The sequence below is a fragment of the Tachyglossus aculeatus genome, chromosome X3, assembly GCF_015852505.1.
Source record: "Tachyglossus aculeatus isolate mTacAcu1 chromosome X3, mTacAcu1.pri, whole genome shotgun sequence".
NCBI lineage: Eukaryota > Metazoa > Chordata > Mammalia > Monotremata > Tachyglossidae > Tachyglossus > Tachyglossus aculeatus.
Genome location: NC_052099.1, coordinates 6213709 through 6238770, shown reverse-complemented (window position 1 = coordinate 6238770; position 25062 = coordinate 6213709). Strand labels below are relative to the sequence as shown.

Genomic DNA, 25062 nt, shown 5'->3' with positions numbered 1-25062 from the left:
AGCAGGCAACCACTGGAGAGTTTTGAGGAGTGGGAAGATGTGTGCAGAACGATGTTTTAGAAAAGTGATCTGGGCAGTGGAGTGAAGTATGGGCTGGAGAGATAGGGAGACAAGTCAAGAGGTCGATGCAGGAGGGAAGCCAGGATATAAGGGTCTACATATGGCATTTGTGTCGTTCTCCCCCCCACCCCCCCCGTCTGGACCAAAACTCATTGTTTTTCTTACAGGATAGGATATGTTAAACACGTACCATGGGCCAGGCACTGTACTGAGCACTTGGGTAGATACAAACAAGTTGGACACAGTCCATATCCCACGTGGGGCTCACAGTCTTAATCCCCATTTTACAGATACGGAATTGGAGGCACAGAGAAGTGAAGTGACTTGTCCAAGGTCATACAGTAGACACATGGTGGAGCCGGTATTAGAATCCAGGTCCTTCTGACTTCCAGGCCCGTGCTCCATCCACTAGGCCATGCTGCTCCTCATTTTTTTTAATAGCATTTATTAAGCGCTTACTATGTGCAAAGCACTATTTGTGGGCAGGAAACTTGCCTACCAACTCAGTTGTATTGTACTTCGCCAAGTGTTTAGTACAGTGCCCTGCACACAGTAAGTACTCAATAAATACCATCAATTGACATGAGTTAAGCAGCGTGGCCTAGTGGAAAGAGCACAGCCCGGGAATCCGAGGATCTGGGTTCTAATCTTGGCTCTGTCACTTGCCTACCCTGTGACCTTGGGCAAGTCACTTAACTGCTCTATGCTTCAGTTTCTTCATCTAAAATGGGGATTCAAAACCTGTCCTCTCTCCTACTTAGACTATGAGTCCCAAGTGGGACAGGGCCTCAGCCTGACCGGATTATCTACTCCAGGGCGTAGTACAGAACTAGGCACATAGTAAGTGTTTAACAAAATGCCACAGTTATTTTTAGCGTGGTGACTTGATGGAGAAACGGATTGATTATGGGGTTTGAAAGAGAGGGAGGAATCAAGGATAATGCCAAGTTCGTGGGTTTCGGAAATAGGGAGGATGGTAGGGTCGTTAACTGAAATGAGAATGTTGGCTGGAGGACAGGATTGAGGAGGGAAGATGAGTTCCGTTACAGACACGTTGAGCTTGAGGTGCCGGTGAGACACCCGTTCAGAGGGAGATTTGGGAGTCGTCTGCTGAGAGGTGGTAGTCGAAGCCATAGGAGTGGGTGAGCTTGCCAAGGGAGTGGGTCTAAAGTGAGAGGAGAAAGGGACCCAGAACTGAGCCCTGGCTGGAGGAAGAAGAAAATGAGACTGGAAAAGAGTGGCTAGAGAGGGAGGAGGGGAACCAGGAGAGAACTGTGGTGGTCAAACTAAGACTCGATAGTGTGTCCGGGAGAATCGATAGTACTGATTGGAGTGATCTTCCTTGTAAGCAGGTAGAGGAGGGTTAGGATTAGGTGATGTCCATTAGATTTGGCAAGGAGGATGTTGGTGGTGATCTTGGAGAGAGCCGTCTCAGTGGAGTGAAGACGGCAGAAATGGGAATGTTAGAGGGTCCAAAGGGAGTTTGGGGGAGAGGAAGTGACGGCAGAGGGTGCATGCAACCCATTGGAGAGATGGGGCAGAGAGCCGGAGTGTGCAGTGGGATCCAAAGAAGGTTTTTTCGGGTGCAGGAGGTGTGAAATTGGAGGGGAAGGAGCCATTGACCGAAAGGATGGTGATAATGGTCAGGGAGGAGAGAATAATGGGCGCCGTCATTTTTAGTCGGAGGCAAGGGTGGATTTCAAAAGTAGGTGGGGGAATCCAGTCTCTGCCACTTGTCTGCTGTGTGACCTTGGGTAAGTCACTTCACTTCTCTGTGCCTCAGTTAAAATGAGGATTGAGACCGTGAGCCCCATGAGGGACAGGGACTGTGTCCAACATGATTTGCTTGTATCCACCCCGGTGTTTAATACAGTGCCTGGCATGTAATAAATGTTTAACAAATACCATTTGGAAAAAAAAATACAATCTTGTAGTTCCAATTTTCTAGCAGTAGGTTTTGCTAAAGTCTACTGGGAGGCAGGGATGATTTCCTTTTGTGCAGTTTGCATGTGTGGTCAGATACGCAGCTCATGTACGAAGGGCTTGGGTCATTCATTACTTTTGCGCCTCGGGCCTGAAGAGCAGTGATGGGGTCCAGGCTGTTAACAGACAAACTGTAGTGTCATAGGAGGCCTCAGTCATTAGTTTAAAAAGGGTAGTTCAGCGTTAAAAATTTGCATCGGGGTGTAGTTTACGTTCCTTGTTTTTTTTCTTTCTTTTTCTCTTCATCGTGTTGTAGGAGCAAGTTCAAACTGGACCACGTTGCCACCGCCTCTCTTCAGGAAAGTAGTCATTTTGTTGATAGATGCTTTAAGGGATGATTTTGTTTTTGGAGCAAAAGGAGCACGTTTCATGCCCTACACTAACCATCTTGTAGAAAGAGGCTCATCGCATAGTTTTGTAGCTGAAGCAAAACCTCCCACTGTCACTATGCCTCGAATCAAGGTAAATACTCTGGCTTCAAATGCTGACCATGCCCTGGCTGTGACTCTGTGGATAAACACTCCAGAGAGTCATGAGGGACCCTAGTAGTGGGCCTGTGTTTGAAATGTAAATGTAATCTCTCTATTCCCATGCTGAATAAGATCTCAGTTGTCAATCACAAATAGAAGTTTGCAATAGAGGAACGTGGTGAAAATCACACACGTCCATAACTGGAATCTGGGAGACTCAGGCAAGATGTCGAGAATAGTGCTATAAGGGCCCTCTAGAGCTCGTCTCCATCCTGTCTCTTGCACCCAGCCCATCCAAGAGAAGTAGCGTGGCCTAGTGGAAAAAGCACAGGTCTGGGGGTTGGAGGACCTGAGTTCTAATCCCGCTTCTGCCACTTGTTTGCTGGGTGGTCTTGAGCAAGGCACTTCACTTCTCTGTGCCCCGGTTTCTGAACTGTAAAGTGGAGATTCAGTACCGGTTCTCCCTCCTACTTAGGTAGGGAGTCCCATGAGAGACAGGGCCTGAATCCAACCTGATTAACTTGTATCCACTCCAGTACTAGAACAGTAAGCGCTTAACAAGTGCCACAGTTATTATAAGGTTTCTTGTCTTAAAAATAACCAGGGATAGCAATTCCACAGACTCCCTTGAGAGACCGCCTGAGTCGGAAAATTTTCTGGCCATTACTGTTGATTTTTCTCTGCCCGTAGTGGAGGTGGCGAGCTGATATTCATGATCTTCGTGACCCCTCTAGGAGAGTCTGCTCTCGATTATTGATGATGATCCAGTTTATGGTTTGATTGCTCCAAGGGTCTTACTTCTCCCTCCCCAGTTTCCCTAGGAAATAACAGGAACAAGTTGTGCCAGTTGTTCACCGTAGCTAAAGATGCCACATTTTTATTTCTGAGATCAATCTGACCTTTTTCATTTAGTGATGTGGTCATTAGCAGTAACACTGTTGCTGTGGCAGTTAATTCGGAAACAAAGAAGAACATTTAAATATGCATTTAGTTCTCATACTGCTTAGTCCTGTGGGTTTCCAAAGAGTAGGAAACACGAGGCTGCTTCAGTCCATCCAAATCAGTGGGAGTTTTGGCTTTGAGCCTGCCAGCCGGGCCTTATCCATGCAGTCAGTCGTATTTGTTAGTCATATTCATTGAGCGCTTTACTGTGCCGAGTGCTGTACTGAGCGCTTAGGAGAGTACAGTATGACAATATAAGAGACACATTCCCTGTCCACAATGCGGGACTATACCACAACCAACCCTTCAGTCTCACCAAAAAGCAAATTTGGCTTCGACCCTCATTTGGACATATTTGCATCTGGGTAACAGTAACGGAATTCAGGGGGAAAAGCACGGTGCTTATTTTTATATCTGAACAGGTTGGGGCTGTAAAGTACTCTAGGGCTCATTAGGGGCAGGGAACGTTTCTGTGGTATTGTGCTCTCCTAAGTGCTTAGTACAGTGCTCTGCATATAATAAGTGCTCAATAAATGCCATTGATTGGTTGGCCAGTTCCAGCTGGCTGAGTCAACTGCTCTTACCCTTTAAATTGTGTAGTGGTGCAGTGATCCTGAAGATGCTGGGAAACACCAGACACCCCAGCTGTACTGCTCAGAGGGAATAATAATAACAGTGATGGTATTTGTTAAGCACTTACTATGTGCCAAGTACTGTTTTAAGCGCTGGGGTAGAGGCTCACAGTCTTAATCTCCATTTTACAGATGAGGTAAGTGAGGCCCAGAGAAGTTAAGTGATTTGCCTAAAGTCACACAGCTGATAAGTGGCGGAGCCGGGATTAGAACCCATGACCTCTGACTCCCAAGCCCGTGCTCTTTCCACTAAGCCACGCTGCTCCTCCGATGACAGGGAACATTGCTTTAGAGCAGGGGAGTGGGTGCGGGTAGTTGTTTGGACTGGTGGATGACTTCCCCAATTTCCCAAGCCTCGTGAGGGTCATACAAGGGTGTCATGGTAAAGAAGAGGTGAGGGAAGGGGTGTTGGAGAGGTAACTCATAGGTCTGAGCCTGTAGTGAATACAGTCGGTCACCCCTGTATTTCTAAGTGTTCCTCCCTTGACAGGGAGAGGAGGGGGAAAACCAGGAAGGCAGGATAGAAAGGTGGTCAAGAAAACAAGCAAGCATGATTTTATGTGATTCATCCTAGGACTGTTGATACTGCAGAAAGGAGAAGTTGGTAAGATGTGGCAATTCTTCATGCTGGGTTCATTTTCTCACTGCTTCATCTTCAGTTTTTCTTTAAATTTGTCTGTAATCTCCATTGATTTTTTTTTTAATTCTCAAATGTTTCTTGTAGGCTCTGATGACAGGTAGTATCCCTGGCTTTATTGATATTGTTATGAATCTTAATTCTCCTGCACTATTGGAAGACAACTTGATTTGGCAGGCAAAAGCAGCTGGAAAAAGAATAATCTTCTATGGAGATGAAACATGGATTAAGTTATTTCCAAAGCATTTTGTGGAATATGATGGAACAACCTCATTTTTTGTGTCAGATTTTACAGAGGTACGTGGTTGGATAAAGCAAGTTATAGAGGGTTTAAAAGGAATAGATCCCCAACCTTATGGTTTCAGGATAAACTCTCATTTTATATAGTCAGGTCTCCTACAACAGGCGGGATTGAGTTTTCGAATTGTTGTGGTAAGGAAAACTCACATGTGTTACTCATCCCCTAGCCGACACCACGTGTGCAATTGGTTCTTCTGGCACTGCCTCCCACTCTCTACTGATGGACACGTGTTATTGGAAGAACGTTCCTTAATTCTGCCAACACGTTTTGAAAGCATGTGTTGTGGCGGAACGGACCGAGTTCAGTCTGTCATGCATTCGATGGTATTTATTGCGTGCTTATTGTACACAGAACACTGTACTAAGCGCTTGGGAGAGGGAAGCAGCAGCGCCTAGTGGATAGAGCCCGGGCCTGGGAGTGAGAAGGAGCTAGTTTCTAACCCTGGCTCCTCCGCTTGTCTGTTGTGTGACCTTGCGCGTGTCACTTCACTTCTCTGTGCCTCAGTTACCTCACCTGGAAAATGGGGATTAAGACGGTGAGCCCCAGGTGGGATAGGGACTGTGCCCAACCTGATTAGCTTGTATCTACCCCAGCACTTAGAACAGGGCTTGACACATAGTAAGCACTTAGCAAGTACCATCATCGTCATCATCGTTACATTGTGACAGAGTTGGAGGACACGTTCCTTGCCCATAACAAGCTTATAGTTTAGATGTTGGGAGTGAGCGGATGAATACATTTCAAGAGTGGAAAAGGTTATTCTTATTTCTCTCCTTGAAGGGGTGAATATATGTGTACAAATGATTAAAGGGAGAGGGATTAATGTAACCCCCTGGCTCCAGTACAGATCCTCTGGTCGAATCTAAGCCCTCCAATGCGATGTTGTTTATGAGCTAGGGAATTTGACTTCCAGTCAAGTACTATATCAACTAGACCCTTCTTTCCTTTACGTAATATTGTGCTTCTTAATACTTTAGATATTTCCCTTTGAGCCGATTAGAGCTCCTTCTCGCTTTTTTTTTCTTTTGGTGTTAAGTGCTGTCCACATGCTAGGTACCACGTACTAAGCACTGGGGTAGATAGGAGATAATCGGGCTGGACACGGCCCCTGTCCCACATGGGGCTCCCAGTCTTAATCCGTATTTTACAAATGAGGGAATTGAGGCTCAGAGAAGTAGAGTGACTTGCCCAAGGTCACCCAGCAGGCCAGTGGTAGAGCCGGGATCGGAACTCAGGTCCTTTGACTCCCAGGCCTGGGTCCGTCCACGAGGCCACGCTGCTTCTCTGTCCCTCTTTGGCTGGGTAGGTATTCAGATGAATGGGAGCGTTGCTCTCCGAGTTCTGGTGGAAGCGCTTTGCCGAGCCACATCAGAAAGGACATAGCAGAGTTATTCCTGGGATATGGAGCAAAGGCCCCAGGATGGGAGGGAAAATTGTGGTCCCCACCTTCTTTTGGGGATACATGACCAAGGAGAGCAGGGGAAGATGTTCTCTCACCTGTAAACAGCTTGTGGAGAGATGATGTGGGGGTCGGATTCATCCATTTTCATTTTTTTCCTCAAATTCTTAACCAATTTCTGCTAGATTACCTTTCCATCACCTTTGGTATTGTACTCTCCCAAGTGCTAAGTACAGTGCTCTGCGCATGGTAAGTGCTCAGTACATGCCATTGATTATAAAACAAATGTGAGATGGAAGATGGTGTTGGTCGAAGCACTTTGAGGAAAAAAATTTACGCAGGAGGTTTTGGTATAATTTAGAAATTTCATAACATTTCTTTGTACATATGTTATTAGAAAAATTGAGATTAAAGTGACCTTGAATTTTAGTGATTTTTTTTTTAAAAAAAAACAATCCCCAAACAGTAACATCTCATTTTGCACAACAAAAATCTCTGTGCAACAAAAATGTTTGATATGTTCTTCTAAAATGTGTTTTTTTGGGTTTTTTTGTCTTTTAAAAGGTCGACGATAATGTTACCAGACATTTGGATAAAGTTTTGAAAAGGGAAGACTGGGATCTATTAATACTTCACTACCTAGGATTGGACCATATCGGTCATTTGACTGGACCAAATAGTCCATTGGTTGGACCAAAGCTGAGTGAAATGGATAATATACTAAAGAAGATTCACACTTCTCTCCTGGCGAAGGTTAAGATACATTTCTTGGTATAGTTCTGATAGTCATAGTTTTTTTTATGGCTGTAACTTTCTCAGAAGAGAGGGTACGTTTCTAGTAAGAACGCAGTCTTGCGTTTGGCCATATGTACGTCCTCCTGGGCATAGTTTCAGCTCCCTGAATTCTTTCAGATTTTCAGGTAGGAGCGGTAGCCAAGTGGCCCTTTATTCATTGCAAGATACCTCTTCTGGAGTTATTTACATCTTTTGTACTCTGATTTAGCTCTTTACAAAACTGCACCTATTGAAGGCACATCTCCTCCAGGAAGCCTTCCCTGACTGAGCCCTCCTCTCCTCTTCTTCCACTCCCTTTTGCGCCGCTCTAACTTGCTCCTTCATTCATTGCTCCCTTCCCCACAGCACTTAACTGTATATAGCTGTCATTTATTTATTTATTTATTTATATTAATGTCTGTCTCCCCCTCTAGACTGTGAGCTCCTTATGGGCAGGGAATGTGTCCGATGTTATATTGTACTTTTCCAAGCACCTAGAAGAGTGCTTTGCACACAATAAGTGCTCAATAAATATGATTGAATTGAATGAATGAATACTCACATTTTTGTTACTTCAGGGTTTGGGGAAGCTCGAAGAAAACTCGATTTGGAAATTTTAAAGATTTTTAGACACTGCTTAATTGTGTAACCCAGCATGAGAACTTGAAGGGATCTTGCTGGCTACCTATTATTTAGAAAAATCCTTCACTGGGTAGATTGGTATTTATATCTGGTCTGCTAATGAATGTAAAAGTCGTCTTTTTCTCTGTATTATCTCAGCAGACAGTGATTTTTATCCATTCACTTATCAGTTCTGTTGTAATTGGGTGAAAGGAAAGGCATCTTTAGTGAAAGGATGGAAAACTGGTTCCACATATTAGAAGCGCCCCTGCCTGTCACTCAACCCAGATATGCTCTCTTTCTCATGCACCTGCCCTAAGCACAGTAGCAACCTTCCCTTTTAGGAGACTGTCAATCAATCAATCAGCCATATTTATTGAGTGCTTACTGTGTGCAGAGCACTGTACTAAGTGCTTGGGAAGTACAAGTTGGCAACATATAGAGATGGTCCCTACCCAACAGTGGGCTCACAGTCTAGAACGGGAAGACAGAACAAAACAAAACATGTTAATAAAATAAATAGAATAGATATGTACAAGTAAAATAAATAAATAAATAGAGTAATAAATACGTACAAACATATATACATGAATACAGGTGCTGTGGGGAAGGGAAGGAGGTAAGGCGGGGAGGATGGAGAGGGGGAGGAGGGGGAGAGGAAAGAGGGGGCTCAGTCTGGGAAGGCCTCCTAATGTCCTTGATGACACTATTCCCCCTCCCGATGAGATTGTCCTCTCCTCTCCTAAGCCCAGGCTGCAACTTCTTAACTTTCCCGTATCCTATTCCATGACGATTCATTTACTGTGCCCTTGGAATCCAAGCAAACAATCAGTCGTATTTATTGAGCACACACTGTGTGCAGAGCACTGTACTACCCCTTGGGAGAGGACAATATAACAGAGTTGGTAGACGTGTTCCCTGCCCACAGTGAGCTAACAGACTAGAGGGGGAGACAGACATGAAGATAAATAAATTACAGAAATGTATATAAGTGCTATAGGGTGGAGGGAGGGGTGCATAAAGGGTGCAAATCCAACTGCAAGGGTGATGCAGAAGGGAGTGGGAGAAGAGGAAATGAGGGGTCAGTTGGGGAAGGTCCCTTGGAGGAGTTGTGATTTTAGAAAGGTTTTGAAGGTTGAGATAGGAATTGTCTATTGGATATGAAGAGGGAGGGCGTTACAGGCCAGAATCCCCAAGCAAGATAGAGTCTCTGAAGAATCTTGACATTTTGGCATCACTATCTCCCCTGCCCCCTAGGATGAACCTTTGCTCTCATATTCTCTCTTTTTTTATTTTTATTTTTTTGCCTTTTTAACCCCTCCCTTGACTTTCAGCAGGTAAAGCAAGTGGCCTCAATAATTTGTGGCTTAGTTCCACAAAGTTCTTGGGCTAGTTTTTCCATTTGCAAACATTCCTCGATCAAAGAAAGGGAGTAGCTCTTTTATGTGGGATTGCTGTAATTGTACTGTATTAAATGCTCTGCTGATATGACCTAGAACATATTGATGAGACTGATAGCATTTCAACTCATTTGGTGTGGGGAGTGGATACCTTAATGAAGGATTTACAATCCATTCTGTCACATAGGGGTTAGGGCCAAACCTCGCTTACGGAAAATTTGTGTTCGAAGAGTCATACCTTGATCGATGTTGGACATATGTGCACGACTGGTTCTTCCTGTCAATGAGTGGTATTCATTGAGCACTTACTGTGTGCAGAGCACTGTACTAAGCACTTTTGGAGAGTCCAATATAACAATGTAACAGAGTTGGTAGACACATTTCCTTCCCATGATGAGCTCTAGAGATGAGCTTACAGTCAGTCTCTAATTCCCCCACAGCATTCTGTCTGAAACGTGGAGTGAAAGCACGTGTTACATCATTGAGTGTAATTCATTTAGAGATTGTTGCTATTTTCATATAAAATTTGAAAAGGGAAACTAGAGGATTTTGTTTTGTTTTTTGGTCCCCGTGACATGCATTCCCTTCGATCTGTTTTGCAACTGAGACGCTTTTCCTGTGAGTTCTAGGAAAGTGAGGCTTCTTTGGCCAATTTGCTCATTCTCTGTGGAGACCACGGGATGTCTGACACAGGCAGCCACGGAGGCTCGTCAGCAGAAGAAGTACAAACACCGTTGGTTTTTATCAGCTCTGACTTTGAGAGTAAAAGTAAGACTTTTGGGGTCTTGTCTCTTTGCGGGACTTTTGACTAGATTTACATCTTTGGTTGTGCCCACTCAAAAATGCCTAAGTATTTTGATGTTTAAAAGTTTGACTAGAAATGCAGCTATCTTATACCTTCTACCAGAGGTTACGGTCAATTTCTAGTTGCAAGATCGTCATCCAACAGGATGCTCAGCATGAGGAGTTTTTAGAGTTTAGATTAAGTGAAACCTTTGCCATAAGGGAGTTTACAAGCTAGCAGGAACAGAATAAAGAAATATCGATACATAAATTGTAAAGATGTATTGCTGGGAGAGCCTTAATACCAAGCATATAGCAAGTCATGGGCCTTGGAATGTGTCTGTTGACATAGTGCATCGGCAGGTGGTTGGACTCGGTGCAGTATTTGAGCCAGTTTAAAACTAAAGTGATCCCATATCTATGACTGAAGAATCGGGGTGCGAATCATCATGCCCCACAGGAATTGGGGTTATTCCTAAAAGTTGCGTATCTATTGAAAAGGTTTCCCTGTCATTACTTAGAAAAAAACACACCATTGAACACTTTTGTCTGTAATAATATTTATCTGGTGTGGTTTTCAGTACGTCTCATGTCGTTTTGATTTTCAGCATTTTCACACAGGCCAGTTTTTCAACCTGGCAGTCTGGTTCCCAAAAAAGGCTGACACTTTTGTGGGAGGCAAAAGTAACCCTAGCGCATCTGTCACACTGTAGAATGAAAAGGGGATCAACGCTTACTCTTTAAATGTGACATCAGAGTTTTAGAATCAATTAAGAAAGCAGCTTGTATGGCTTTTCATCTGATGGTTTCCGAAGGGCGGGCACCTTTTCACTAACCTGTGTTCTGTTAGCCAGAGGAGGAGGGACAGAGCTTTTCTGTTAAGGGGTGACTAGCGCACTGGGGGTGTCTGTGTGCAGAGCACTGTACTGAGCGCTCGGGAGAGTACAATATCACAACAGACACATTCTCTGCCCACAAAGATCTTACAGTCTAGAGGGGGAGACAGGCATTAATATAAATAAATGACAGATATGTACATGTGTGCTTTGGGACTGAGGGAGGGATGAATAAAGGGAGCAAGTCAGGGAGACGCAAAAGGGGAGTGGGAGAAGAGGAAAGGAGGGCTTAGTCAGGGAAGGCCTCTTGGACGACCTGTCCCTTCAGTAAGACTTTGAAGGCGGGGAGAGTCGTCTGTCATATGTGAAGGGGGGTGGTGGTGGTGGAGGCAGGATGTGGGCGAGAGGTCGGTGGCGAGATAGAGGAGATCGAGGTACAGTGAGAAGAGGGGGTGTTCTTTAATCCCCAAGGGCAGGGTAGGAACTAGGAGTGGGAAGGAAATCCCCAGCTGTTGTTGTGACTCCAGACACCAGTCTCATATGGAAACTGTTTTCCTCCTTATTCTAGGCCATAACAAGCATCACAAGCTTGTACAGCAGACTGATTTGGCTGCAACACTAGCAGTAGGTCTTGGTTTGCCAATTTCAAGAAATAGTGTGGGCAATCTAATACTTCCAATTATGGAAAGGAAGACGATAAGAGAACAGCTCAGAGTCTTGCATTTAAATGCAGTTCAGCTGAGCAAACTTCTTCAAGAGAATGTGCCTTCGTACGAGAAAGGTAAGTCAGTTAATATCTACCTTCTAGCTTTTGATAAGGTATTGTTTTCCCCTTGGGCCTAGCAAGCCCAGTTTAAAGTCACTGCAATAATTATGGTTTTTGTTAAGTGCTTACTATGTGCCAAGTACTGTTATAAGCACTGCGGTAGATACAAGGTTATCAGTTTGGACACTGTCCGTATCCCACATGGGGCTCACAGTCCAGGTAGGAGGGAGTAGGATTCAATCTCCATCTTTACAGACGAGGAAGCAGAGGCACAGAGAAGTTAAGTGTCTTGCCCAAGGTCACACAGCAGACAGGTGGCATAGCTGGTATCAGAACCCAGGACCTCCAACTCCCAGACATGCGCTCTTTCCACCAGGCCACACTGCTTCTCTAAAAGTATGCAGTTTATATTGAGCATGTGTGAAGAGACTTGTAATTAGACCATTATTGCCACTGGAATTTGAAACTATTTTTTTATGGTATTTGTTAAATGCTCACTGTACGTCAAGCACTGTTCTAAGGGCTGGGGTAGATACAACTTAATTAGGTTGGACACAGTCCCTGTCCCGTCTGGGACTCACTACTTGGGCTGTGAAATCAGGGAGTCAGCATGACCAAATGGCAAAAGCACGGGTCTTGGAATCTCTGTCACTGGCCTGCTGTGTGACTTTGGGGAAATCACTTAACCACTCTGGGCTTCAGTTTCCTCACCTGGAAAATGGGGTTCAGATATTCTTGCTCTCTCTACTGCTTATATTTTCTGCCCCATGTGGGGCTGGGGCTGTTATGATCTCGTATCTAGTGGATACCCAAGTGCTTGACAATTGCACGCATTAAAAGAAATACCGTAACTAATTACTTGAAAGGAAAGTGACTTGTACTGCACTTTTCCTATTCTTGCCCTGAGTCTAGGGGTATTTATAAAATCTTTGTTTTGTGGCAGGGGTCCCATATCAAGCCTTTACCCCTTTGGGATTCCCCACTTAATTTCTGGGCTCCCCATGAACGATTGATTGTATCCTCAGACTTCCAAGTCATCACTTTCGTGCTACCTGAGCATTTCAGTGCTCACAAACCCCATGTAGCATAGATGCTTATGTCTTATAAAGTCGATCAGTGGTATTTATTGAGGGCTTACCGTGTGCAAGAACACTGGATTAAGGGCTTGGGAGAGTACACTACACTATCAATTCCTCCTCTATGTAATGTTCTTTAGTGTCTATCTTCTGTCCTTGACTCCTTGAAGGCAGGAATCAGGACTACTATTTCTGTTGTACTCTCCTAAGTGCTTAGTCCAGTGCTTTTCACAAGTAGGTGCTGAACAGTTACCGTTGATTTAATTCTGTATTGCTCTGTCCTCACAGGGCAGGGACATCCACAGACAGTTAAGGGTTCAAAGAGTACCTTCCTACTTACCATAGCACAGCTATGCTTTCTTACTATTTTGAGGGGATATTTTTTACTTGTATTGTTGGAGTCATTTTGCTTTAGCCTAAAATAAATCCGTCTCCAATTATGTACTCTATAAAAAGCAGGTGTCTTCAACTCATGAGGTTCACATTCTGGAGAACTGAGCACATGCCAAATTGAATACTGAAGGTAGGAAGAAAGGGGGAGTGCTAGACAGGGAGAGAGAGAGAGATTGAAGGATAGAAGAAAGGTGACACTTTAGGAAATCTCCCAACTCTCTCAGAAAATCCTTCCAGGAAATCTTCCCCTCAAAAAGTCTTACTTCTTTTAGGATGTTTGTCACTTCCCCCTTCCTCAGACCTAGAGTCAATCAATCAGTCGTATTTTCTGAGTGCTTACTGTGTGCGGAACCCTGTATGAAGCATTTGGGAAAGTACAGTGTCATGGAGTTGGTAGACACATTTCCTGCCCACAAAGAGCTTACGGTCTGGAGCGGGTGACAAGCATTAAAATAAATTACAGATATGTATATAGGTGCTGTGGGGCTGAGGGTGAGGTGAATAAAGGTTACAAATCCAAGTGCAATGCAGAAGGGAAAGGGAGTAGGGAAAATTGAGGGCTTAGTCGGGGAAGGTCTCTTGGAGGAGATGTAATTTTAAAGCTTTGAAGGTGAAGTAAATGGTGGTCTATCATATGTGAGGCGTGAGGGAGTTCTAGGCCAGAGGCGGAATGTGAGCAAGAGTTCGGCGGCGAGATAGACGAGATCAGGGTACAGTAAGAAGGTTGGCGTTAGAGGAGTGAAGTGAGCTGGCTGGGTTGTACTAGGAACACTGTACCTCACTTGGAAATCAATGAGGTAAAATAGGAGGGGGCAAGGTGATTGAGTACCCACTTCATTCCCTCCCTGTGTTCACCCTGCCACCTCCCAGCTGAGTAGAGTGGCAGCAAAAACAGTATTGGTACCCATTGTTGACCCACCATTTTTTCATGCTCCTCCCACCACCCCACACATTCTCTCCTCATGCTGTGCCAGGACTTGTTTCTGACCATCATGTTCCCTGACAACGTCTGCGGTCCTAGAGTGTAAGAGCCTTGAGGACAGGGATTGTATCTGTCAGCCCTGTTGCATCATACCATCCTCTCCCAAGCACTTAGTACCATGCTCTGCACACAGTTAAGTACTCCAAAAAATCCACCGATTGATGTGCTTACACAGGCTGAGGATCTCGGGCCCAGCCCCACCAAATCCAGCCTGGACCTAGACTTGACTCGAGTCAAACTCTAGGACTGGGGGACTTGTACTCAGCCAGATCATATCATTTCTGAGCCGATGTAAGAGTTATACTAGATGGGCACGTCGCTGTGCTCAGCGATTTAAGCGCCTGAGTGATTTATCGAGCCCATGGCCTCTATGGTAATGATTCTACAACTGACACAGTATGCAGAGGGGGTCCAGCTTGCCTTAGCTGAGAGAACCTGTCTACCAATTTTATCTAATAATAATAATGATGCTATTTATTAAGCAATTACTATCTGCCAAGCACTGTTGTAAGCGCTGGGGTAGATACAAGGTTGTCCCATGTGGGGCTCGCAGTCTTAACCCCCATTTTACAGAAGAGGCAACTGAGGCACAGAGAAGTTAAGTGACTTGCCCAAAGTCACACAGCTGAAAAGTGGCAGGGCTGGGATTAGAGCCCATGACCTCTGGCTTCCAAACCCGTGCTCTTTCCACTAAGCCATCCTGCTTCCCTAAGCACACTTATAAATGCACTTATCTATAATGTACTCTCCCAAATGCTTAGTTCAGTGCTCTGCAACACAGTAAGCACTCAATAAATACCATTGATTGATTTGCTTTTTTCTGCTAGATGCTTGCAGGCCCAGTCTGGGTCCATGTAAAACTCTATCTCAGGCATCTTTGTCCTAGTTTAGACAATTTTGTTCTTTAAAACTATTCCACCTGCCTCCTCCTAGTCACCCCCCACTGCTATTGCTACCCAAATGGGATTGTCCTTTGCAAAATTTGGGTTGTGTGATTTTTGAATTGGGTTTACCATAATAATAGTGCCTTTTAGCCTCCGTATATTTATTAGACCGTAATACGCTGGATTGGTCACCAACAATGAAAGAAAAGACTTTTCAAGCTCCTGAAAAATCGTTATGTTTCAAGCACTTAGTACAGTGCTCTGCATACAGTAAGCGCTCAATAAATACAACTGAATGAATGTAATGTCAGGTGATGAGTTTCTGGTATAGTAAGTTAAAATGGAAGAAAGCATCTGCCACGTTGTAAGCGTGTAACAAATACCATTGTTGTTGTTATTTTCTTTTCGACCCCTATGCCTCAAACAATCCTGCAGAGCTGAACTCACCCATCATAATATGAGACGTGAGCCCAACGTAATTATTTTGCTCATTTTTGTAACTAATTTTTTAACGTTTTTCTTTTATTTCTAGACCTTGGATTTGAGCAATTTAAAATAGCAGAAAAATCTCATGGAAATTGGATCAAACTTTACTTGGAAGGAAATAATTCAGAAGTCCTTTTAAACCTCGGCAGGAAGGTCCTTAAGCAATATATAGATGCTCTGCGGACCTTAAGTTCATCACTAAGCAAGCAAGTAGCACAGTATGACATGTACTCGATGCTGGTTGGAACTGTCATTGTCTTGGAGGTATGTGCTGTTTTTTATTAATGGTATTGTCGTAGAGATAGCATTCAAAAAGGAAGTCATTCCACTTAAAACTGACTCCGTGTGCCATCTCTTCTATTGGAAAAGGTGGTGGAAGTATTCTTACAGGGCCAATTTTTAACTTTTTCCAAGTTGCTCTTTGTTAGTAACTTAGATCCTTAGGGAAGGGGAAAAATTCTTACTGTTCCATTTTATGCATCTGCCATTCATTTTATGCAGCTTGAAGTTCATTAATTAGTATCTAGTGAACTGAAAGTGTTTATGCCCCTTCCGAAGTATCTAATTTAGGACTGAGAGGTGACTGAAGGCATTTGGGGAGAAAAGAGCCCGAAAAGGGTGACAACTACGGTAGGTTTAATATTTGTTTCTTTAAAAAGAAGAGTATCCAAGATAATTTTATTCCACAGTTGTAGTGTAATTTTTCCAGTAAGAAATCACAGTAGATTGCAATTAGCTTAAACACTAGTGAGAAGGAATACTTTAGTGAATAGAGAAGACATATTTCTTTACTCTTTGAATGTGAAGTAAGTCTTTCATGGCCCCGGGGTTCCATTTAGTAACCCCAGTCCTTGCCTTTTAACTGAGTTGGAAAAGACTCACTCCCTACTCAACAGGGTGGATCAGGTTGGAATGGGTCGCCTTTTAGCCAGCCCCCCCTCCTGTGGCCCGAAGCTGCCTATGAGTTGTAATGTCTGTGGAAAACCGTCAATCAATCCATTGATCGTGTTTATTGAGCGTTTACCATGAGCAGAGCACGGTATGAAGCACATGGGAAAATGTAATACGACAGAATTGATAGACACATTTCCAGCCCACAGTGAGCTTATAGTCTGGAGGAATCAATCAGTGGTATTTATTGAGCACTTATGTTTGCAGAGCACTGTACAAAGCTCTTGGGAGAGTATAGTATACCAGAGTTGGTAGATATGTTCCCTGTCCACAACAAACTGAGCTTGAATTTTGTTAACGTTTGAAGACCAGAAGGTATTATTTTTACCTTATAGCCCCACAGGTTGTATTCTGTGCCAGCATTGTCAATGGTATTTATTGAGTGTTTACTGTACTACTTTCGGAAGGCCATAAATTCTAATCCCAGCTCTGCCACCTGTCTGCTGTGTGACCTGGAGCAAGTCACTTCTCTTCTCTGTGCCTCAGTTACCTCATCTGTAAAATGGGGATTGAGACTGTGAGCCCCCCATGGGACAGGGACTGTGTCCAACCTGATTTGCTTGTATTGACCCTAGCGCTTAGTACAGTACTTGACACATAGTAAATCCTTAAGAAATACTGTCATTATTATTATTATTACTTGCTGTATCATACATTGTACGCTGAGCTCTTGGGAGAGAACAATAGTACATTTATTCATTCAGTCATATTTATTGAGCGCCTACTGTGTGCAAAGCATTGTACTAAACGCTCGAGAGAGGACAGTATAACAATAAACAGACATCCCCTGCCCATAACAAGCATACAGTCTAGAGGGACTATAGAATTGGCAGACAAACCAATCCAGTATATAAAAAGATTAGGAACGTTTTCTTCAATAGGTTAGATTTTTTTTCCCCCTCCCCTCCCAAGACCAACACACACCTCATCGTGGTTTAGGAGCAGGGGGGTGCACTAACAAAAAGCCGGGGAGCGTCTGCTGAAGGTCTTTGACCCCAAAACGACTTGGGGTGTCTCCCGGAGTGGATGGGCCCAGGGGGGATCCTGAAAAATACCTGGCTAATGTGGGCAGCACTGTCCTCTAGACTGTAAGCTCACTGTGGTCAGAGAACATGCCTACTTAACTTTGTTACATGGTACTCTCCCAGGCGCTTTAGTACAGTGCTCTGCACACAGTAAGCGCCCAATAAATACCGTTGATTGATATGTGGCGGTCGCGTGGGTCTTAAGTGGGTTCTGTATGCCAGACTCTTGCCTGCACTTTGCGGTGGCGGGCAAGGGTGCCCGCTCACTCATTGCTCACTGTGCCCAAGTGGGAACATAATTTGCAAGGAACCACAAGTGTGGGTAGGGCTGCACAAACCACCAACGCTTCTAGCTCATTCCTTGAATAGTTTCTTGGTCCTCAAGTCTTCTTGTCCCAAACCTGCCTCAGTAGATAGAGAAAGCAGCATGGCCTAGTGGATAGAGCATGGGCCTGGAAGTCAGAAGGACCTGGGTTCTAATTCCACTCTGCCACTTGTCTGTCGTGCGACCTCGGGCAAGTCACCGGCTACTCTGTGCTTCAGTTCTCTCATCTGTTAAATCGGGAGTAAGACTGCGAGCCCTGTGTGGGACAGGAACTGTGTCCAACCTGATTAGCTTGTAGTACAGTGCCTGGCACATAGTAAGCACTTAAATACTGTCCCCAAAACTACCCTTAGTCACTCAGAAATCAAGTGATAGAATTTCTTTTTAACCAGGGTTCTTTGAAATCTAGAAGTTAGGATTTGAATACATTTGGACTCATCACAATATTTATTTTCCCTTCTAGGTTCTCCTGCTGCTTTTGCTCAGCATTCCCAAAGCACTGTGCAGTAGGGCCGAATTTGAGGTCCCACTGTCATCTCCGTTATTTTCTCTGTTGTTCTATTTGTTGTTCCTGGTGCTTTCTGCCATTCACGTCATCGTTTGCACGTCAGATGAGAGTTTGTGCTATTTCTGCAGTATATCGTGGCTGATGGCAGTTGGAGTGATGATGCTGATTTCTGCCCTTTTCTGCGGAATTTTATCTGCCCTTGGAAAGGCATTTATGACCGTCAAACTTCCAAGTAAGGTGAGCACTGTCCTTAGGTAATGTATGGAATTACGCCTGTGGCCAATTTCAGATGCCAATTTTCTCTGCTTCCGTCAACCCTCCAGAGGTGCACTAAACATGAGAGTTTTATTTTTTTTTTGAGAATTTGGCAAAGCGTAGAGATTCTGTTACCACCCAGAAATTGGTTTGTGACTTTGGAAAGACTTCACGGGCGGCAACCCAGCCCGCACACCCAACTCCTCTAATACAAACCTTATTACTGCACCTTGATTTCGTCCATATCACCGTTGACCCATGGCCTGCCTCTGGCCTGGTACGCCCTCCCTCCTCATATCCGAGACAATTACTCCCTCTCTCTTCAAAGCCTTATGGAAGGCACATCTCTTCCAAGAGGCCTTCCCTGACTAAGTTCTCCTTTCCTCTTCTCCCACTTCCTTCTGTGACACCCTGACTTGCTCCCTTTATTCATGCCCACTCCCAGCCCTACGAAACTTAGGGGTAATCGATTTATTTATATTAACATGTATCTCCCCCTCTAGGCCATAAGCTCGTTGTGGGTAGGGAATGTGTCTGTTATATTGTTATGTTGTCCTCTCCCAAGTGCTTAGTATAGTGCATTGCACACAGTAAGCACTCAGTAAATACGATTGACTGACTGACTAGGAGGCCGTTAGGGGCTGCCTAACTTAGCAGCATGGCCTAGTAGAGCACGGGGATGGGAGTCAGAAGGACTGGGGTTCTAATCCCAGCTCTGCCACTTGTCTGCTGTGTGACCTTGCGCAAGTCACTTGACTTCTCTGTGCCTCATCTGTATAATGAGGATTAAGACTGTGAGCCCCATGTGGGCCAGGGACTGTGTCCAACCTGATTATCTTCTGTCTACCTCAGCACTTCAAACAGCGCTTGACACGTAGGAAGCACTTAACAAATACCATCATTATTATTAGCAAGCTTACAGTCTAGAGGATTGATCGTCATTTCCTCGCAAAATGAACCTTTCACCTGTCAAATAGATACAGAAACCGAGCCCTAGCCGTGCTGTAGTTACAACTCCTATCGATCCATATTTTCTCCTGGGTAACCCATCAGTCAATCAGTGGTATTTCGTCAGCACTTATAACTCTGCAGAGCACTGTAGTAAGCACTTGGGAGATTACAATAGAGTTAAGTAGAGATGATCCCTGCCCGCGAAGAGTTTACAATCTAGCGGGATATGGACACTAAAATCAATTCCGGGTAGGGGAAATTCTTCTCAAGGCTCCGGTGGAAACTTTAAGAGCACCAGTTCTTGAAACTTCACATTCGGTTTCTCGGCCAACCGACCCGCCAGGCCCTTTCGGGTTACTTTGGAATTTATCTTCTCTGAAACTTAACTCCCAGAATCTCATCAGGCAAACCAATCCCTTAATTTGTATTTCTCTGCTTCTCCATTGTTAATCTAATTTTCTTGCCATCTGTCTCCTCCTGTCCCTCATTTACAATGTTCTGATTAGCCCTTCCTTCTTAGCTTTTCCACAGCCTATTTTTCAACCCTTTAATCATTGCCCTAGATAGACCCTTAATCCTACTTCAGTTGCAGGGCCCCCAAATTAACATGCAGTGCTAGTAAAGGACTGACTAAGATGAGGATTGATTTGCTTTCCTATATCATATTTTACCCATTCTGGTTTTAGGATTGCTTTAAAAAATAAAGCATTATCATAAGAATAATAATAATGGTGGTATTTGTTAAGCATTGTACCAGGCTCTGTACTAAGCGCTGGGGGTAGAGCCAAGCCATTCAGGTTGGATCCAGTCCATGTCCCACATGGCGCTCCATCTTCATCCCCATTTTACAGAGGAGGGAACTGAGGCCCAGAGAAGTAAAGCGACTTGCCCAAAGTCACGCAGCAGACGAGTAGTGGAGCCGGAATTAGAACCCAGGTCCTTCCGACGCCCAGGCTCTAGCCACCAGCCAGAGCTTTTACAGCCTGGGCTGGGTGATGTGCAGGGTCCTATCATGTATCTGGAATCAGTGATTCCTAGATTAGTCCTAGGAGGAGGTGGGACAGTTAGAGAAGTAGTGTGGTGTAGTGGATAGAGCATGGGCCTGGTAGAAGGTTATGGGTTCTGATCCTGGCTCTGCCCCTTGTCTGCTGTGTGACTTTGGGCAAGTCACTTTACTTGGCCCCCAACAGAATCCCTCCGCTCTCCCTCCTGTGCCCATAACTTGAATTCCTCTTTCACGTGCTCTGCTCACCCCAGCCGTTGGTCCTCGTGTCATATCCGTTGCTCCTCACATTGCTCCCGTTGCTCCTTGCATTCCAACCATTGGTCAGCGCAAACCGGCCGTTGCTCCTCATGTCCGTTGCTCAGTCCTGTTGATTTGTCCTCAGTAGAATACCTTGTGCCTACAGCTTTCTTTCGCATCCCATCGCACGAGCCTCAGTTTAGACTCTAAGGCTTCAAGCCTACCTTATCACCTCCACCCTTAATCATTTTTTTGCCCTATAAGCAATAGCAGGAACCATGTTGCTCAGATTTTGCTCTGATCTCATGCCAGTACTCTTCCAAAGCCTACAGTTGTTTTTTTAAAGTTGTATCCGTTGCCTGTTTCCTATGTGCTAGGCACTGTACTAAGTGCTTGGGTAGATACAAGCTAATCATGTTGGACCCAGTCCATGTCTCATATGGGGCTCACAGCCTTAATCTCCATTTTACAGCTGAGGGAACTGAGGCACAGAGAAGTGAAGTGACTTGTCCAAGGTCACACAGCAGATAGTTTCAATCAGTGGCAACTTGTATCAGATTGAAACCCTGGTGAAGGGCTCTAAAGGCCTTCCCTTAACTGATTGCCCTCTTCTGTTAGAGCCCTATTCATGTTCTCCACTCCAGCCAAGCAAACCACAGCATCACTGCACAAGCCATGCCCTCCCTGTTTTGTTTTGTTTTAATGATATTTAAGTTCTTACTATTTGCCAGGCACTAAGCACTGGGGTAGATCCAAACTAATCAGGCTGGACCCAGTCCCTGTCTCACATGAGGCTCACAGTCTTAATCCCCATTTTCCAGATGAGGTAACTGAGGCACAGAGAAGTCAAGTGACTTGTTCAAGGTTACACAGCAGACAAGTGGCACAGCTGGGATTAGAACCCGGGTCCTCCAACTCCAACTGCATTCCCAGGCCCGGGCTCCTTTCAGCAGGCCAGGCTACTTCTACTTGCTGGTCTTCGCTAAATCAAGATCCCTCCCTTCTTTAAAACTCCAACATGAGGGCTTGGCTGTATGGGGAGTCATAGTTCTCAGCCCATACCACATGCCATTCAATCAATCAATCATTTATTGAATGCTTATTGTGTACAGAGCACTGTACTAAGTGCTTGGGAAAGTACAACACAACAATATAGTGGACACAATCAGGGTGACGCAGAAAGGAGTGGGAGTAGAAGCAATGAGGGCTTAGTCAGGGAAGGCCTCTTGGTGGAGATGTGCCTTATAAGACTTTGAAGGTGGAGAGAGTCATTGTCTGTCGGATATGAGGAGAGAGGGCATTCCAGGCCAGAGTCAGGTCATGGGCAAGTGTCGATGGCAAGATAGACAAGATCGAGGTACAGTTAGGAGATTGGTGTTCGAGGAGTGAAGTGAACAGGCTGGGTTGTGGGAGGAAATCAAAGTAAGTTAGGAGGAAGCCAGGTGATTGTGTGATTTAAAGCAAAGGGTGAGAAGTTTCTGTTTGATGCAGAAGTGGATGGGCAACCACTGGAGGGTCATGAGGAGTGGGGAAACGTGTCCTGAACATTTTTGTAGAAAAATAATCCGGGTAGCAGAGTGAAGTGTGGACTGGAGTGTGGAGAGACAAGAGGCTGAGAGGTCAGCAAGGAGGCTATTGCAGTAGTCAGGGCGGGATAGGATAAGTGCTTGGATCAACATGGTAGCAGTTTGGATGGAGAGGAAAGGGCGGATTTTTGCGATTTTGTGACGGTAGAACCAACAGGATTTGGAATACATTAATCTTCCTTAAATTGTAAACACCTTATTGGCAAGGACTGTGTCTAATATTTTTCTTACTTTCCAATTGCCCAGTAATATTAATTATTAATTAATATTTTTCTTACTTTCCAATTTGCTGTACCCAAATTGGGCATTCAGTAAAAAAAAAATCATATTGAGTGCTTACAGTGTGCAGAACAGCATACTAATCACTTGGGAGAGTACACTGTAATAGAGCTGGTAGACATGTAGACATGTTCCCGTGCCCACAACGAGCTTACAATCTAGAGAGCCAGACAGATATTAATATAAATACAATAAATTACGGATATGTACATAAGTGCTTATGGGGCTGAGGGAAGGGTGAGTAAGGGGTGCATATCCTAGTGCAGGGAAAACACAGAAGGGAGTGGGAGAAGAGGAAATGAGGACTTAGGGAAGGCCCCTTAGAGATGTGCCTTGAATAAGGCTATGAAGGTGGGCCGAATGAAAGTCTGTTGGATACGAAGGGGGAGGGTGTTCCAAGCCAGAGGCGGGACATAGTTGAGAGGTCAGCAGTGAGATAGATGAGAAGGAGGTATGGTGAGTCAGTTGGCGTAAGAGGAAAGAAGTGTACAGGCTGGATTGTTGTAGGAAATCAGGGAGGTAATGTAGGAGGAGAGGGAGCTGATTGAGTGCCTTAAAGTAGATGGGGAGGAGTTTCTGTTTGATGCGGAGTTGGATGGGCAACCACTAGAGGTTCTTGAGGAGTGAATAATGGAACAGTAAATAATGGAATGAGAATCCACCTCCCACCCCCGAAGTCCTTCTGGCATGACCTATCTAACTCTAGTCAGTCTGTTACCTTATATGTTTCAGTTTGGTTTTTGGTTTTGTTGTTTGTGTCATAAGACCTTTAGATGTTTGTGTGGATTTTCCAACATTTGTATTTTCTCTGAGCCCCATGGGTCCGACCTGATTATCTAGTATCTACCCCAGCGCTTGGTATAGTGCTTAGCACATAGTAAGTGCTTAGATACCATTTCAAAATTTTGCATTTTTTTGAACAGAGGGGCTTTGTCCTTTGTCCTTGTCTCGCTCATTTGACTGCGAACTTCAGAACATGGAGTAGGTCGTTTTTCTCCCTTCTCTAGAACAGTTCTCTTCATTAAGTAGGTAGAGTGATCCCCTACTCTAATGTTCTTCTTTTAGTGCTCTTTTGTGATAAAGCTCTTAAATTGCAATGTCAATATTTCCTAAAGCACCTTTTCATTTCATGATAATGATCTGGCCTCCGTCCCTGGGATGTTGAATGGAGCATTTAACAGAAGTGCTTCTGGCAGCGATTTGGGGCCAGGAGGAGATTAAAAGGGCTTAGGCAGGGCAGCCAAGGCAGTCTCGGAACTCACCCAGGGTCACACAGCAGGCAAGTGGTGGAGCCGGGATTTGAGCCCAGGTCTCTTGTCTCCCCAGTCCTGCACTCTATCCACTAGACCACCCTGCTTCTCGGCAGGGACTTGATAAATACTGGTGACTGCCTGGAAGTGACGACTCTTGACTTGCTAGCTTAAGTCAGTCAGTGGTATTTATTGAGCACTTACTGTGTGCAGAGCACTGTACTAAGTCCTTGGGAGAGTACAGTATAACAATATAACAGACACATTCCCTGTCCACAATGAGCATACAGTATAGAGGGGGAGACTGATGTTAATATAAATAAAATTACAGATAAGAACATAAGTGCTGTGAGGCTGGGATGGGGATGAATAAAGGGAGCAAGTCAGGATGACACAGAAGGGAGCAGGAGAAGAGGAAAGGAGAGCTTAGGACAGAATGAGAAGGCTGTGGTGGGTAGGAACAGCTTGGGGGGTGGCGGGGGCTGTTCATCTAGCCACAAGCCTTAAGATGGGGGATCGCTCTACCCATTTAATGAAGAGAAAAGTTCTAGAGAAGGAATAACAGGACCTTATCCATGTTCTGAAGTTTGCAGTCTAATATGAGCCAGGACAAAGCCCCACTCTTCAAAAATGCCAAATATTCAATGGTATTTGTTAAGTACTTACTGTGTGCCAAGCACTGTACCACGCACTGGGGTAGATAGGAGGTAATCAGGTCGGACCCACAGGCCTCACAGAAAATACGAATGTTGGAATTATCCAAACAAACATCTAAAGGACATGTAGACACAAACACACCGTCGGTCCACGAGAGACGTTTTGGGCCAGCATTTGGAAGAGTCAGAGGAGAACTGAGAATAGAGATGTACAGGACCGCATTGAGGAGAATAACAAGAACTAGGCGAATAGTAGTTGGACTTTTGATGGAGAGCTTTGAAGGCAATGAGAAGCAGCGTGGCTTAGTGGAAAGATCACAGGCTTGGGAGTCAGAGGTCATGGGTTCTAATCCTGGCCCTGCCACTTGTCAGCTATGTGACTTTGGGCAAGTTACTTAACTTCTCTGTGCCTCAGTTACCTCGTCTGTAAAATGGGGATTAAGACTGTGAGCCCCACGTGGGACAACCTGATTACCTTGCATCTCCTCCAGCGCTCAGAACAGTGCTTGGCACATAGTAAGTGCTTAACAAATACCATTATTATTATTATTAATAATAGTTAGGAGTCCAACGGTGCTGGTTAAGGCAGGAGGAGATGAGACTAGGTT

At 44.7% G+C, this 25062-nt stretch overlaps 1 protein-coding gene across 2 annotated transcripts in view; it reads left to right on the top strand.

Moving 5' to 3' along the window:
* PIGG (phosphatidylinositol glycan anchor biosynthesis class G) overlaps positions 1 to 25062 on the top strand; it is a 54235-nt gene that overhangs the window by 2681 nt on the left and 26492 nt on the right. For both annotated transcript variants that reach the window (XM_038770171.1, XM_038770170.1), the window contains exons 2-8: positions 2300 to 2505; positions 4812 to 5021; positions 6989 to 7177; positions 9849 to 9987; positions 11407 to 11619; positions 15472 to 15689; positions 18190 to 18471. In XM_038770171.1, the coding sequence (XP_038626099.1) occupies positions 2300 to 2505; positions 4812 to 5021; positions 6989 to 7177; positions 9849 to 9987; positions 11407 to 11619; positions 15472 to 15689; positions 18190 to 18471 (1457 nt within the window). The remainder of the gene's footprint in view (positions 1 to 2299; positions 2506 to 4811; positions 5022 to 6988; positions 7178 to 9848; positions 9988 to 11406; positions 11620 to 15471; positions 15690 to 18189; positions 18472 to 25062) is intronic.